This window comes from Oryctolagus cuniculus, chromosome 7 (genome assembly GCF_051225735.1).
Source record: "Oryctolagus cuniculus isolate XC-2025 breed Fujian yellow rabbit chromosome 7, ASM5122573v1, whole genome shotgun sequence".
Classification (NCBI taxonomy): Eukaryota; Metazoa; Chordata; class Mammalia; order Lagomorpha; family Leporidae; genus Oryctolagus; species Oryctolagus cuniculus.
The window spans coordinates 135,615,979-135,632,048 of NC_142873.1; the positions used below are offsets into that span (position 1 = coordinate 135,615,979).

The following is a 16,070-nucleotide window of genomic DNA, read 5'->3' on the forward strand; positions in this document are numbered from 1 at the left end:
GGGGCAACCGGGACAGAATCCGGCGCCCCGACCAGGACTAGAACCCGGTGTGCCAGCGCCGCAAGGCGGAGGATTAGCCTAGTGAGCCGCGGCACCGGCCCATATTTGCATATCTTGAAAAATTGGGTGGAGATGAGGTGCTGGGAGCAGAAGCCAGAAGTGAGGAAACTCAGTAGCAACCTCCCTAAGGAGGCGGGAAGGGCCTGTGGCCATCTCTCTCCAGCCCCAGGGGGACAGAGCTGGTGGCTGAGGTGCAGGGGAAATCACATCAGTCTTTAAAGATTTATTTAATTGAAAGTTAAAAATATATAGGGAGAGAGAGAGGGCTGTCTGGTGGTTTACTCCACAAATGGGCCCATTGGCTGGGGCAGGGTCAAGCCAAAGCCAGGAGCCTGGAACTCTCTCCAGATCTCCACGCGGGTGTCAGGGGCCCAACCACTTGAGTCATCTGCTGCTGCTTTTCTTTTTGTTTTTTAAAGATTTATTTATTTGAAAGGCAGAAGCACAGAAAGAGAGAAAAAGGTCTTCCATCCGCTGGTTCACTCCCCAATTGGCTACAATGACCAGAGCTGCGCCAAGCCAAAGCCAGGAGCTTCTAGGTCTCCCACTTGGGTGCAGGGGCCCAAGCACTTGGGCCATCCTCTACTGCTTTCCCAGGCCATAGCAGAAAGCTGGATCAGAAGAGGAGCAGCAGGACTTGAACTGGCGCCCATATGGGATGCCGGCACTGCAGGCAGCGGCTTTACCTGCTACACCAGTGCTGTCCTCCCCTTCTTTTCTAGACAAATTAATAGAGAGCTGGATCAGAAGTGGAGCAGCTGGGACTTGAACCGGTACTCATATGGAGTGCTGTCACAGGTGCTTAATCTGTGCCACAACACCAGCTCTGGGTTTTTTTGAGTGTGTTTTTAAGATTCATTTATTTGAAACAGGCACAGAGATTTTCCATCCACTGGTTTACTCTCCAAATGCTCATAGTGGTTAGGTCAAAGCCAGGAGCCAGGAACTGCATCCTGGTCTCCCATGTGGTTGACAGGGGCCCAAACACTTAGGCCATCTTTCCAGGCCATTAGCAGGAGCTGTATTGCAAGGGAAGCAGTGAGGACACCCATGTGGGGTGCTGGCATCGCAGGCCCTGGCTTCACCCGCTGAGCCACAATGCCAGTCGTCAGAAGCTGATCTTGAGATGAGCCCTCCCAGGAGCAGGAGTCTGCTCACTCATCGTATCCAAGAAGAAAGCCAGTAAATCAGCCATCCTCACCCAGACATCCCCTTCCTCTTGTCTTTTCTTCCAGTCCCCTCCCTCACACCATCTGTGCTGGAAGACCTTGTGATGGGAACACCCTGGAAGGAAAGTGTGTTGGGAAGTGAGGGGTGGACAGTTCTGGGATTTTCCTTCTCCCTCTGCACTGTGTTTTATCCTTGGGATGATGGCTGCCTCTCCCACCTCAGCCTTCAGGGCCTGCCCTCAGCCTTACCCCAAAGTTCTCGTGGTAGGAGTTGGCCTGTGACCCTTTCTGCCATCAGCCACAAGAGTCTTCCTGTTCCGTGGGAGCTCTGGAGGACACCGGTCCCTCCCTCTGATGGCTTCCAAAAGCCCTCTGGGCCTGACAGGTTTCTGATCCGTGTTGGGATGGGGGAGCCTTTGATCTGCCCGAGCTGCCGAGCTGCCGACTGGCTTTATTCTCCCCTTCCTAGACATCAGCTGTGCTTGCTTTCACCCGGGGCCCCTGGGTGTCCCTGGAGGCAGCAACGGCAGAGGGAGCTCCCAGAGCTGACGAATGAATGGAGGGGAGGGGCAGCTGCCAGCTTCCAGGGGCTGCACCTGCAACTTCCCTAACTTGTACGTCCACACTCGGCCACCCTCTGCACCAGCTGGGATGAGGTGTGGCACGGGGACCGCTGGAAATACTCTCTGTAGCCATGGAGGGGTGCGTAGACTAATGCAGATGGGCACTAAGCTTGAATGAAACGGACTAGGAGGTACTCAGCTAGGCTGCGCCAACCTTGCTGTCTGCCTATGCCTGTCCTGAGTGGTCCCTCCAGCCTTCCCTGCCCAAACCAAGGAGGAGGAAAAGGGCTGGACCCTAGACACAGGGCTTGGGTAGAACCTCTGGGCCCTTAACTTACTGGTCCTTGGAGTTCGCAGCTTCTTTGGAGAGGCACTGACTGACTGAGAAGTGTTTCATGAGGGTAGCGTTAGAGGGGAGGGAACAGCAGAGAAGCTGAGGTTCTAGTGGTGTGTGTGGGGACAGAAGGAGCCCTTGTTGCCAAGGAGTCCTGTCCTTCCTCACCCTAGCACCCCGGGTCCCGAGCACTGCCCCATTGTACTTACCACCACCCAGAGAGGGTCCTCGCTGCGGCTGTCCTCGGTCACAGCCTCCTGGCAGCTGCCACCAGAGAGACGGGTCTGTGTACTGACGGGAGATTGCAGATGTGAGGGCAAGGAAACCTGACTGGTGACCCTGAGAGTATGGGGGCTGGGTGGTGGTCTGCCTTCCAGGGGTGAGCAGGAAGATGGGAATGATACCTCCTAGCTTGGCTCAGCTCCAATTTAGGAATGGGGTAGGGTCTGCATCCTGGAGAACCTCTGGACAAGGTGAGCCCTGTCTTCAGACCCTCTCTCTGACCCGGGGTTCCCTTGCCTTGGGCTCTGAAGAAGTCCATCACCCCATTCCCCCTGCTCCAGAGGCACCTCTGGCAAATGAGGCCAGATCAGACGCACTGGATATCTCTTTCCTGTCACTGCACCTGCTCCAGGTCTGCCTCCCTTCAGGCCTGGGATGCTGCTGTTGCCATGCCAGTAGCGAATTCACTGTCAAAGGGACTGTTGGTGAGATGCAGGCCCCTTTGTGCCTGTCTCAATGTCGTTCTGGTAGTGTGGCTTGCAGGAAGCAAAACCCAGGGCCCTGGGACCCCTTACTCCCTACAGAGTGATCTCGCCTGCGCCATAGCTTCAGTTTATTCATTTGCATAATGCAATAATGGAAATGTGTTTGCAGGGATCACCTGGGCTGCCCAGGACTGGTCCTTCACTCTCTGGCTCCTACTGCACCTTGACAGAAGATGTCTGTGGCCAGTGGCAGCCACAGGGCTGCTTTGATCAGAGGTAGTGGTCTAGCCTTGCTAGCGGTCTAGCCTTGCCGGGGCCCTGTAACCAAAGCTAACTCAAGGCTGCTACTGGACTGGTGGCCTGCCCCTACTCTTCCCTGACTTTTTTTTGGCCTGTGACCATCGAGCTGGGTGCACTCTGCAAGTGTACTCTCTTCCTTGTCTCCTAGCAGCCCTCCTGCTCGTCCTACTGGGAGCCCCGCACCTGACAAGAAGTCAGCTGACTCCTGCCCCTGTCCAGGTAAGCAGCACGTGGAGGAGGAGGACAGAAGCTTCCTTCATCCCATGGGCCAGGGATCACAGTGTCCACACCGTCCACAGGTGTGCCACAGCTTCCAATGCTTCGGAGACAAGTGCTACCAGGAGGCCAAGTTCTCCCAGCAGACAGCAGACTGCGGGCCTGGGGAACACCATTGCCAGGTGCGGGGTTGGGGCCTCGCTGAGATGGGGGTGGAGGGGCTGTTGGCAGGGGTGCAACTTTGAGGTGCAGTAAGGTGTTGGGGAAAGACTAAAGCAGGGGTAGAGGAGTCAGTATTTGGGGTGCTGGGAGAAGTGGCTCTCCCCCACTCCTGGAGGTGCCTGCACTCTCTTCACCCAGCTGATTCAACTCAACGCTTCCTACTACGTGGCCCAGTGCAGCCTCGATTGTGAGGGGGAAAATGAAACAGATACCAGCCCTTGCCTGCTGTCCACCCACTGGACGCCCAGTGCAGGTCCCTGCACCCTGCAGTGCTGCACAGGACAGCCGCTCTGCCTGGATCTCAAGGGGTCAGCCTCGGGTGAGACAGCCCCACCCCTGATGCTCAGCCCTACCCTACCAACCTATGGCCCTGAGCGCCATCTCCACTGCCCTTGTCTCCAACTCCCATCCCCATTTTACCCACAAGCTCAGAGCCCTCGTGTCCAGGAACCCCCGGCTCTGAGGCCTACCCTTTGATGGGTTCTCAAATCTCAGCTCAGGTCACACTGTCGCGAGTACCTGACTAACTCCCTTGCCTCTGAACCTTGCTGACTCACTGTTACCTTTGAGGTCTTACCTTTGTTCCCAAGCCTAAGCTTTCTACTTTCAGTGCTCAGCTCTCCTCCCAAATGCACCCCCACCTTTCCCCAGTCCAGCTCATCCAGTGCTCCTCCCCACCCCCACAAGGAGGCACAGAGGAAGCCCCAGTGCTTGTCAGGGTGGTGACAGAGCTGGATATCGGGTGGCCAGCTGCCTGCACACAAGATAATCTCCGCTCAGGGCAGGGTGGGGTCAGGGCTTGGCAGAGGAAGTGCCCCCCCTCCCCGCACCCTGTGCTTCCTCCCTCAGGCAGCCCTCCTATGTTCCCAGGCCAAGGCCACCTGACTGTGTCAGAGGACAAGCTGCCTCCCACTCCTCCCTTGGTGACCACCACCTCGCCAGCCCCCAGTAGAAACGTGAGTGTCCGTTCACCCCTGGTTGCTTTGGGAGGTAGAGGCAGGAACCAGCTGCATGGGGCCACAGACAGGGGCCTGGGCTGGCTCCTGCCTCACCTCTGTCCAGCACTCACCTCCTGTTCAGTCTCAGTAGAGCTCCCCAGCCCCTGAACTGCCCCTTGCTTTCTCTTCCAGGAGAAAATCTGTGACACCTTCTCCTGCCTGGGTCGGGACTGCCTTGAAGAGCAGGAAGCTGTGGCCGTGTGCCCTGAGGGCTTGGACTTCTGTGAGGTGGGCCCTGGAGTGCCCCAGGGATGGGGCTGCCTTCCTTCCCAAGGGCTGCAGGCCTTTCTCCTCCTGCCTGGAGCTGTAGCTCAGCAGCCAGTCTGGCCAGGGCTGGACCTGCAGGGAGCCAGGCCACCCGGGGTCTAGCGAGCTTAGCGCTCAGCTCCGTGTGGTGCCAAAACCCAGGGCGACAGATGACATTTTCCAAGTCTCCATGACACACCCCCTTGTTCTGACTGCCCTGCATGTCCGTGGCGGGCTGGCTGACCTCAGGGGGAGGCAGCTAGGAGTCCAGGGAGGTCCAGCTCAGCCTGTGACCCACTCAACGCTTTCTGCTTCTGCGAGCACAGAAGAGACGGGGAGGAATGACTGCTCCATCTCTTGCAGCTGAAGTGGACCGGCTCCGGCTACACTGCGGGCTGCAGCCAGGCCTGCATGGCGGAGATGCTCAGGTGCCGTGGGGCTGTGGCTCAGCCCTGCTACCAGGAATGCTGTCGAGCCTCAGCCGCAGGCAGCTGCCTCCAGCTGGATGGGAACCCCCACTTCAACCAGGCAGCCCCAGGGGCTCCTGGGAGCCTCCTGCACTGGGCCCTGGCTGCGACCACACTGCTGCGCCTTCACTCTTCCCTGTTCCACTTCCTGCTCCCCTGATGAGGCCAGGCAGAATCAGAGAGAATTCAGAACTGGAGAGACCCTGCGAACCCCCAGGACCACCATTAGCGCCGATTCCCGTAGTTGTATCTTTAGCAGAAGGGATTTGTCAAGACCAGAGCTCTGGGCTCAAGGCCCCTCTCTTCCTTCCCATGGCTTAAGCCTGAACAAGGTACCCTGCAAAGGGGGCAGGGCATTACCCCGGGCCCAGCGGGAGGACCTCAGAATCCTGTAGGCACTGTTCCTTCATCCACTTTCCCCAGACTGTCAGCTGGCTGTGGACTCAGAGCAGGTCTGCAGTTGGGATCCCCTGCAGGTACCTCCTCCCCTTGTTCTCTCAGGGTCAGAACCAAACCCCTTTCCCCTCACCCCCACATGACCTTGAAACGGAATTCAAATAAACTTGGGATCCATTTGCGCTGTGGATGTTTCCAGGAAAAGATTGGGAAGAAAAGTGCTAGCTGTTTGGGGGGGGGGGGGGAGGCTTTGCATGTGCAAAATCGGGCTGGTCATTGGGGTAGCAACTCAGCGAAGGCCGGAGGAAGGAGGCTGGTTAGCAGTCTCCATGGTCACCTCTTCCCCAGCACAAGTCCATCTGCTGCTCCTTCGGTTTGGGCCAAAGCTTGAGAGGAGGTGGTCATTCAAAGAACGCATTGAGTCCTTCAGTAAGTGTGGTTAGAGGACCATGGGCTTCAGAGGCTGTGGGGTGAGGAGGAGGCAGCCTGGGGAGACGGCCAGTGCTCGGGGCGAAATGACCCTAGAACCCGGCGCCAGCGCTGGCCCTTTTTGTCTATCCGCAGTGACTCCTTTACCTTAGAGGAGGACATTGAGGTCCAGAAGGAGAAAGGTCCTGGGCCAAGGACACATTGCTGGGTGAATTAGAGGGAGGGGCCCAGACCAACAAAGCCTACGCTCGGGCTGCGTCTCCCTGTATTGGCCCAGTTTCAGTCATCACAGCACTGTGTGTGTGTTCACATCCCTCATCCTCAAGCAGCCCCGTGTGGCAGGCAGGGCCAGGTGGGGGCTGCGGGAGGAAACGGGCGGTGTGTGGCTATTAACTGCACTGGAGCCGGAGCCGGGCTCGCAGTGAGTTCCGGTCTTAGCCCTGGCTCAGCCTCTGAGCCTGGCTTTCTCCGTGTGGGAAGATGGAGGTAACAGTTCCTTGTAGTCTTGTTCTTCCCTCCGTCAAGCTAGGACAGGGTCGTTATTGGGGGGCAGAGGGGAGGAGGTTCAGGAGAGGCCAGTGCTGCGCCTCACTGAGAAGAATTGAGGGTAGAATTAAAATAGGAAGGTCTTGGGTTTTTTTTTTCCCCCTTAAGGTAAAAATGACCGTCTTCCTTCCTGCCCAGGGCAGGGAGATTTGGCTGCATGCCCTAGAGGGCCTGCGGTGGGGGCTAAGGCATGCATTAGAAACCCAGCCCCAGGATGGGGATCCCGGAACGCCCCAGGACCTAAGGGGTTAACGGGGACGGGGCGTACCCTACCACCACCCACCAGGGTTAACTCAGGCATGCTGGGACTCGCAGGCTGGCTGACCATGCTGGCGCAGGGGCTGCTGGGAAATGTAGTCGCTGGCCTGGCCCCGGCGCTGCAGTGTCCCGGGCGCACCCAGCGGTGACAGCTCAGAAGGTAGGCAGCAATAGTAAGGGGCTGGGAGCAGGTGCGGGCAGGAAAGGCAGGACAGGGCTGGGCAGGAGGGAGCAGGCAAACTGAGGGCTGGGACACCCCCCACCCTGCCACCATCCGGTCCCGTGGCTGTCAGACCGGACCCCCCCCCCCCCCCCCCGCCTTGCTGATGCAACGGGGCCTACTAGGCGGGATGAAAAGCAAGGAGCCATGGGATGCTTTTCCCATCTGCAAGGAAAGAGTAACAGCACTGGGTTCCTTCTCAAGGATGGGACCCTCCCTTCCTGAGAGTAAGGAGAGAGCCCCCACCCCAACCCCATGTGGAGACACCACCGACACCTCCCAGAGGGGAGCTGGCTGTGCCCCTGGGAAGGGAGGCAGAGCCCGCCCCAGATGCATTGGCACCAGGTCTCCTGCTCCCCACTCAGGAGCGACCGGATCCCTCCCAGACCAAGGGCGGCACAACAGACCAGCCCTAGGGCCCCGCTGCTCCGGAGTTGAGGAGGAAGGGGAGGAGGACGACGGGCAGGCCTCCCTTACCTCCCTGCACAGAAGCCCCCTGCTTTCTGCCCCTCAGTCCTCCGAGGAAGCTCCCTCACCTCGTCAGTAGCTTGTTGCCGAGAGGGGCTCCCATCCGCCCTGGCCCAGGGGTGTCTGCTCAGCAGGGGCCAGCATGGACCAGTCTGTGGCCATCCAGGACACTCTGGCGGAGGGCGAATATTGCGTCATCATATCCTTCTAGGCTCTGAGCTCCTGGGCCCTGGGAGTGAGTGGTAGGTGTCTGTCCACTCTCCTCCCTCTGAACAGTTGGGGACAGAAAGAAACCAGCATTTATCAAGCACTTGCTGGGTCCTGGACCCTCTGCCCAGCGCCTTAAATATGCAGTTACCCTCCCAGCTCCATGTCAGGTTGAGTATTTTTTTTTCTCTACGATTGATTGATTTAAAAGGCAGAGTTACAGAGACAGAAGGAAAGACGAATGTGATGGTTTATTGCTCAAATGGCCACAGCGACTGGGGCTCGGCCAGGCTGAAGCCAGTAGCCTGGAACTCCATCCAGGTCTCCCACGTGAGAGGCAGGGGCCCAAGCACTTGGGCCACCTTCTGCTGCTTTTCTCAGGTGCGTTAGCAGGGAGCTGGGCTGAAAAGTGGAGCAGGAGGCACTTGAACTGGTGCTCGTATGGGATGCTGGCCTCTCACGTGTCGGCTTAACCTGCTGCACCAAACTCCAGCCCCAAGTTGAAGGTTATTATCCCATTTCACAGGCAGGGAAGGCTCAGGGAGGCAAGGAAATCCAGTGAATCTAGGAGCAGAGGGAGGGCAGAGCAGACTGGGTCAGGAGAGGCCTGGCCTCTGCTTGCTTTCATTTCCTTGACTCTGAGCAGCACGCCGTGCAAGGTACGCTTTGTGAGGGAGACAGCCGGCAGAGCCGCCTCCTGGGGCTCGTGCGCTACCGCCCAGACCACGGTCACCAGGAACACGCGTAAGTGAGGCGCTGGGCCCTGCCTGTCTGGGCCGTGGGGTTACTCTTCTCTGTACCTTCTGGCTGCACTTGAGTCATTCCCCTGGGGCAGGGACTGAGTCTTGCAGAATTTTTTTTTTTTTTTTTGAAAGATGTATTTACTTGAAAGGCAATGTTACAGAAGGGCAGGGGCAGAGAGAGAGAGAGGTCTTCCATCTGGTGGTTCACTCCCCAAGTGGCCGCAACAGCCTGAGCAGAGCTGACCCAAAGCCAGGAGCCAGGAGCTTCCTCGGTCTCCCACATGGGTGCAGGGGCCCAAGGACTTGGGCCATCTTGTACTGCTTTCCCAGACCATAGCACACAGCTGGATTGGAAGTGGAGCAGCTGGGATGTGAACCGGCACCCATATGGGATGCCAGCACTGCAGGCGACGGCTTTACCGGCTGCACCACAGAGCCAGCCCATAATTATAATATTATAATTATCACCTAATTATCAATGTTATAATTATCATACTGTGTTGGAACACCATGTTCTAAGCCCTTCACGTGCTTCAACTCACGCAGTCCTTGCCGTCTGGTGAGGAAACTTCTCAGGAGGAGGCAGTTTTCTCTCTGGTCCAGATCTTGAACCTCACAGCCTTACTGCCTGGATTCAAACCTAGGCTTTGGAGGCAAGCACCGAGCCTAGATGCTAAGACACCCATGTTTCATCCTGGAGAGCTTGGGTCTGGTTCGCAGCTCTAGCTGCCTGCTAATGCAGACCCGGAGAGGTAGCAGGTGTTGGCTCAACTATTTCAGTTCATGCCACACATGTGGGTGACCCAGGTTGAGTTCCCAGGAGGCATTTTGAGAGTGATCCAGTAATGGAGGTTCTCTGTCTCTCTGCCTCTGAAATTAATTGAATAAATAAAATATGTTTTGCATTTTTTTATTTTCAAAATCTTAACAGACCTATAAAAATTGTACATATTTTGAGGGTACTATGTGATGTTTTGTTATATACATACATTGTATATTGTCCAATAAAGGTAAATATATTTGTCCTTTCAAGCATTTAATATTTCTTTATAATGAAAATATCCAAAATTCTATCTTATAATTTTTAAAAGATTTGTTTATTTAAAAGGCAGAGTTTGGGGCCAGTGCTGTGGCTCAGTGGGTTAACACCCTGGCCTGAAGCACCGCATCCCATATGGGCACTGGTTCTAGTTCTGGCTGTTCTTCCAATCCAGCTCTCTGCTATGGCCTGGGATAGCAGTAGAGGATGGCCCAAGTCCTTGGGCCCCTGCACCTGTGTGGGAGTCCTGGAAGAAGCTCCTGGCTCCTGGCTTCGGATCGGCACAGCTCTGGCCGTTGCGGCCATCTGGGGAGTGAACCAGTGGATGGAAGGCTTCTCTCTCTGTCTCTACCTCTCTCTGTAACTCAGCCTGTCAAATAAATAAAATAAATCTTTAAAAAAATAATTAAAAAAAATAAAAGGCAGAGTTACAGAGAGAGGAGAACAACAGAGAGAAATCTTCCACCTACTGTTTCATTCCCCAAGTCGCTGCAACGGCCAGGCCAAAGCCAGAAGCCTGAAACTCGATCCAGGTCTCCCACATGGGTGGCACTTGGGCCGTCTTCTGCTTCTTTCCTGGTGCGTCAGCAGGGAGTTGGATTGGAAGTGAAGCAGCTGGACTTGAATCAACACACTTGAACCACATATGGGATGCCAGCATCACAGCTGGCAACTTAGCCCACTGTACCACAACACCAGCCCCTTCTATTTGCTTTTATATGGAGAAATACATAGCAGCATTATTTATTTTCACCCTACTGTACAATAGAATCCTAGAACTCCTTACTCCTATATAACCTAGTGCCCATCAATCAACCTTTTCCCACCCCTTCCTCTCCACCTCCAACTTCCCTCCTTTGTCACCATTATATTATACACACACACACGTGTGTGTGTATATATATATATATGATTTATTTATTTATTTGAAAGGCAGAGAGAGAGAGAGAGAGAGACTTCCTATCTGCTGGCAGCCAAAGCAAGGAGCCAGGAACTCCGTCCAGGTCTCCCATATTGGGGGCATGAGCCAACATCCACTATCTTCCCAGGCCCATTAGCAGGAAACTGGATCAGAAGCAGAGCAGTCAGGACTTGAACTGGCATGCTAATGTGAGATGCAGGTGTTGCAAGTATCCTTCACTTGGCACAGTGGTTAATCTCTGTCTGGGACACCCGCATCTCATATTAGAGTCCCTGAATTACTCCCAGCTCTGATTCCGATTCCAGCTTCTTGCCAATGGGCATTCTGGGAGGCAGCCCTCAAGGTCAAGAACTTGGATCCTTGCCACCCATGAGGGAGACCTAGATGGAGTTCCAGGCTCCTGGCTTTGGCCTGGCCCAGCCCCAGCTGTTGTAGACATTTGGGAAGTCACAGTAGATGGGAGATCTTTGTCTATCTCTGTCTCTCTGTGTGTCTATCTGCCTTTCAAATAAATAAAGAAATTTTTATAAATGACATTTAAAACACTAATTCAAATTTTGTTATTTTCTAGTCATAAGACCTTGTGCAAGTTGTTTTGCTCCTCTGTACCTCAGTTTTTCCACACTGATGTGAGTTTGCACATGTAAAGCATTTAAAACGTCAGGCACCTAGAAAGTGCTCAATTGTTGCGCAGTGACACCTGCATATTATACAAAGGCAGAGGGAGAGAGGGTGGGGGAGAGGGAGAATCCTGCTTGCCAAAGGTCTCAGAGCTGGTCAGTGAGCCCCAGCATCTCAGAGCTGAGAGGAGGGACCCTTAGACACTTTTAAACCTAGCATCCTGATTTTGCAGATGGGGAAACTGAGTTCAGAGAGAGAACAGAGCTGGCTGTTCCCATCACACACCGCGCTGGAGTACACTTCCGCTCTGCGTCTCACTAGCAAAGCAGTGATGAGCTCTTCCCCAGATTGACAGCTTCAGATGGGCACAGTAGGCAGAGATGGCACAAGGGGTGTGCCGGGCAGTGCTGGGGGCCTCTGAGATGGGCACGAGGAACAGTCAGTGGAGTCTGCCCTCACCTCTGCTTCCTGCCTTTAGTCTCTTCCTGTACACGCACCGGAGGATGGCCATCACCGGGGACGACGTCTCCTTGGACCAGATAGTGCCGGTCTCACGGGATTTTACGATGCAAGAAGGTGCGGCAGGAGTAGGGGGGTGTGAGTCCCTCTCCTCGGGGTCCCCCCCCCAAGTCATCTCTGCCTTTGTGGAGGGCAGTGGTGGTAGGAATGCTGTTGGGGCTGGGGTGCTCAGTGACCAAGGACATTCTCATTCTCTTCCCCCACAGTGTCCCCAGACGGTGAACCCTACATCCTTGGTGAGTGGTGCTCTCGGTCTGGTCCCGGTTGGGGCAGGGGGTCCAGGACCTGCAGAGAGAGAGAAATGTGTGACGTAAGAGCCCCCTGATACCCTGATCGTTGTGGCAAGTAAGACCCTGCAGCATCTGGCCCCTGCCCAGCCTCCAGCTCATCACCTATCACTCTCTCCCTTGCTTGCTGCACTCAGAGGCCTCTGGATTGCTTCCATCTGCTCAAACCTCACAGTCCCCCTGCAGAACCCCTGTCCACGCCGCTCCCTCGGCCTGAAAGCCTCGCACCTGTTCCCACTTGGCCAGCTCCCACCTCTCCTTCAGGGCTTCAGTCCACATGTTTCCTGTCCCAGGAAGTCTTTGCTGAACCCCTGAAGCTGTGCGCACCTCCCTGATACACTGACACACACTGTCCCTCTCTGCCTCACCCCTGCCCGCTCTCGGTTACTCACAGAGCTGTGGTTATTTTTATTGACTTATTCAATGTCCGTCTTCTTTGCTAGGCAGTAATAATGATACTAATCATAGAAGCAAATATCTAATCCCTGATTGTCTTGTGGCAGGGACTATGGCTAGGTTTTTCACACATCGTATTGTACTTTCTTTGCAACAACTCTGTGACCTGATCACTCCATCTCCATTTTATGGACGAGACAACCGAGGCCTGAAGAAATTAAATAAATCAGCGAAGGGTGCTGCCAGAGTTCAAACCCAGAACCCAGACTCTGGAGCGCACACCCTGAATTGCTCTCCTGGATGGCTTCTGCTCGTTTGTTAGTTCGGCACCTGTTTTTGAGTGCTATGCACAAGGTGCCTCCCGCACTCCTGCTCCCTGAAGACAGGTCTCACCTGTTCCCTCCATTGTGGTATTCCTGGTGCCTCGCACGGTGGCCAGCTGGCTCGATCAGGCAGACTGACCAAGGGACAGTGCATTTCGTCTGCTGTTTTCATTTCACTTGGGGGGTGGGGGTGTGGTTGGGAATAGACTACAAATCCATAAAGCCTGTTGTCTTCCAGCTCACCCTGCGCTGCAGTGGGTGGCCTGTTGCCTCTCAGGGCCTCCATAAAGCGAGGGTGATGTGGATGTGCAACTGAGGGTATAAAGTTTCCCTTACAGTCCCAGCAGCTGCCCTGAGCGAGTCCCTCAAGGGCTGATGGGGCTTTGGGAGCCTGGGCTGTGATTCCGCATTGTGAGGACTCCAGCCTTAAGATGCATCCCAGCACTTAACTCCTGGTGGCCAAGCGTTCATTCCCTGCCTCCTCTGTGCAGGCTCGGATGTGACTGTCCAGCTGGACACAGCGGAGCTCAGCCTCGTATTCCAGCTTCCCTTTGGCTCACATACCAAGATGTTCCTCCAGGAAGTCGCCAGGGCCTGGCCAGGTAGGTGAGACGCTGGCTCCCTGGGCGAGTGGGCCCTGAACTCGTCACTCCAGTTGACTTTCCACCCTTGAGACTCACACTGCACAATTTCTGTGCCCTCTCAAAGCTGCTGGCATGAAGCGGAAGTGCCTAGAGGCCCCTCACCAACCATGGTGTCTGCTTTCCTATGTACAGTTTCTCGACCAGGGTATCAACCACAGCCTGGCGCCTTTGCCCTCCTGGCTCTGGGCAGGGCTGTACTGAGTGAACTGTGACTATGACGCAGAATTTCTTGCAAGTTGGCAGGGTCAGCAGTTTCTAGAGACCCATCTTCCTTCTCCCTGCCACCCAAAGCTAAAACCAAGGCAAGTCTGCTATCATGGGCTCTCCTGCCCTTGAACTCTGCCCTGTCCTGCACGGCAGCCAACACCAAGGTCTGGTTTTGGCCTAGCAGTGGGAGGGGTAGTGGCCTCTAGGACAGGATAGAATTTGTTTAGATCGGAGATCAGCTAGGTAGGTAAACGAGGGTTTGTGTACAGTGGCGGATCAGCTACCGCACATGCAAATTCAAGCCACCAGGTGCTGGGACTTAGGCAGTTACTCAACACTTTTTTTGTATATATATATAACTTAACTGTTTCAAGTTTACATCCTGTCTCTGAAGGAATAGGGGGAGGGCTGCCTTCTGTCGTGGAGCCTGAACCTCCAGGGCCTCCAAATTTTGCTTGGTGAGCCAGGAGGGGAAATGTCTCTGGATGCAAAGTGGTTTAGGGGAGGAAAGGAAGTAGAACAAGATCATGGACTTCAATGACTGGCTAGAGTTTTAAATGTATTCTGTAAGTGTGGGATAATGTATTTCCAAATCTTAAACTAAAGATAACTTACTATATGATTAGTAGTAAGTAGTAAGGAGGAATAATACTAGTGACACAGGGTGAGCACTCCTAATCCAAAAATCCAATATCCAAAATGCTCCACAATCCAAAACTTTTTGAGCACCAATGTGACCCCACAATTAGGAAATTCCATACCATGGAACTTCGTCTCCTTCACAAAAGTATTCAAAATATCACATAAAGTTACCTCCAGGGTATGCGTGTAAGGTATATATGAAACATAAATGAATTCCACGTTTAGACTGGGATCCCATCCCCAAGATACGTATGCAAATACGTTGCACATGTGTATATGCAAATATTCCCAAATCTGAAAACACTCTGAAATCTGAAAACCTTTCTGGTCCCAAGCATTTCAGGTAAGGAATGTTCAATGTGTTACAGCAAAAAGCGTGGGTTTTGAAGCTTTACAAAACATCTCTGTGGGTCCCTAGCCATGTGACTTATTTTGGGGAAGCCACTGCACCTCTCTGAACCTGCTTTTGTAGGCTTCTGTAAGTGATGAGTATCTTCCATATGGTGCTGTGAAGATTAAATGGGCTAACTCATGCGAAAGTGCCCACCACGTAGGAGCTCAGAGCATGTTTCCTCCTCCCGTACAAGAGGGCTCGTGGTTAATGTTTATTGTGGATGTCATGTGCTATTCTCTGTTCCAAGGACGTTTCACAAACTATCAGATTTCATCCTGGCCACAAAGTAGGTATTGCCAATGTCTCCATTTTACAGACGAGGAAACTAAGGATCCAAGAGGGCAAGGGCCTTGTCTGAGTACACGGCTTCAGCTACTGAGCCGGGATCAGCTCATGCTAGTCCATGCTGAGTGCTTTGCTTTGGTGCTTCCTCAGCTCGTGCCACCCTCTCCCATGCACGTGGCTCGAGAAAGGCTTCCTGTTGGAGGTGATGTTTAAGCTGAGAGCAGGAGGACGAGCAAGAGTTTTTCTGCACGTAGGCAGATAAGGAAGAAACAGATATGGCAGGAAGGCAGGCCTGGTCATGGGGTGGGACTGGACTTGGGGCAGGAGGAGGGGATGGAGGGAGCCCGGCCAGGAGAGGCCAGCAGAGGGCAGCTCCTGATGGATCTTAAGTAGGCAACAAAGAGCTTGAACTTTGTCCTCTATTTTGTGGAGAGCTGTTAAGGAATTTTAAACCAGGGAGTGACCTGGCAAGATTTGGAAGTGACAAAAGTTTTTCTTGTAATTGAGATGGACTGGGAAAGCCTGGAGCAGGGAGATCCATGGGAGTGCTTTGCAGTGATTCAGGCATTAAAAAATGAGGCTTAGGCTAGGCCCTGCTGATGAGAATGGGTGGAGGGGACTGGAGACTCACTGAGGTCAAACCGGTGAGAATGAAGGTGACTTAAGGAAACGGGTTTGGTTGTGTTCACAGCTTCATCCCCAGTGATTGGACAGTGCCCAGCACATGGTAGTCACTTCATTAAACATTGTTTTTTAAGATATATTTATTTAGTTGAAAGTCAGAATTACACACAGAGAGAGAAGGAGAGGCAGAGAAAGAGAGAGAGAGAGGAAGAGAGAGAGAGAGAGAGAGAGAGTGAGTCTGCCATCCGCTGGTTCACTCCCCAATTGGCTGGAGCTGCGCCCATCTGAAGCCAGGAGCCAAGAGCTTCTTCTGGGACTCCCACCGGGTGCAGGGGTCCAAGGACTTGGGCCATCTTCTACTGCTTCCCCAGGCCATAGCAGAGAGCTGGATGGGAAGTGGAGCAGCCAAGACTAGAACTGGCGCCCATATGGGATGTCAGCACTGCAGGCAGCGGCTTTACCTACTATTCCACAACACCAGCCCCTTCATTAAACATCCGTTGAATGGGTGACTAGAGCTTGGTACCTGGCTGAGAAGGAAAGAGAATGAGGAGTTGAGGATGATTTCTTTCTTAGGCTTGGCTTTCTGTCTTTCAGCCCCCTTACCTCCTCTTCCAC

General features: G+C 54.1%; 2 protein-coding genes and 1 long non-coding RNA gene across 24 annotated transcripts in view; 2 read left to right on the forward strand and 1 right to left on the reverse strand.

Annotated features, from left to right (window-relative positions):
- Nucleotides 1-7,794, reverse strand: part of LOC138850677 (uncharacterized) — a 10,521-nt gene extending 2,727 nt beyond the window's left edge. Inside the window, exons 1-2 of the long non-coding RNA XR_011390771.2 lie at nucleotides 7,668-7,794; nucleotides 2,336-2,417 (exon numbers count right to left, since the gene is read on the reverse strand). This is a non-coding gene — a long non-coding RNA (uncharacterized LOC138850677). The remainder of the gene's footprint in view (nucleotides 1-2,335; nucleotides 2,418-7,667) is intronic.
- LOC138850311 (uncharacterized) lies at nucleotides 2,415-5,855 on the forward strand. 4 transcript variants are annotated; one of them, XM_089299111.1, is made up of 7 exons: nucleotides 2,415-3,109; nucleotides 3,282-3,352; nucleotides 3,433-3,531; nucleotides 3,710-3,890; nucleotides 4,442-4,527; nucleotides 4,702-4,797; nucleotides 5,179-5,855. In XM_089299111.1, the coding sequence occupies exons 1-7, from the start codon at nucleotides 3,067-3,069 to the stop codon at nucleotides 5,440-5,442; spliced, it is 840 nt and encodes a 279-aa protein (XP_089155237.1). In that variant the 5' UTR covers nucleotides 2,415-3,066; the 3' UTR covers nucleotides 5,443-5,855. The 4 variants fall into 4 exon arrangements, with proteins under 4 accessions (XP_089155237.1, XP_089155233.1, XP_089155235.1 ...); XM_089299107.1 differs by having other exon boundaries at nucleotides 2,415-2,599; XM_089299109.1 differs by having other exon boundaries at nucleotides 2,415-2,599; nucleotides 3,746-3,890.
- INPP5B (inositol polyphosphate-5-phosphatase B) overlaps nucleotides 7,668-16,070 on the forward strand; it is a 65,553-nt gene continuing 57,150 nt past the window's right edge. For 6 of the 19 annotated variants that reach the window (XR_016210180.1, XR_016210182.1, XM_089337452.1 and 3 more), the window contains exons 1-4: nucleotides 8,455-8,550; nucleotides 11,610-11,707; nucleotides 11,857-11,886; nucleotides 13,148-13,258. Coding sequence is in view for 5 of the 19 variants with exons in the window: in XM_089337441.1 (XP_089193567.1) it covers nucleotides 7,742-7,797; nucleotides 8,455-8,550; nucleotides 11,610-11,707; nucleotides 11,857-11,886; nucleotides 13,148-13,258 (391 nt within the window). In the remaining 14 variants the exon portion in view is untranslated. Of the gene's footprint in view, nucleotides 7,798-8,454; nucleotides 8,551-11,609; nucleotides 11,708-11,856; nucleotides 11,996-13,113; nucleotides 13,259-16,070 lie in introns of those variants that run through there. The other 13 variants (XR_016210177.1, XM_089337453.1, XM_089299100.1 and 10 more) reach the window with 6 other exon arrangements.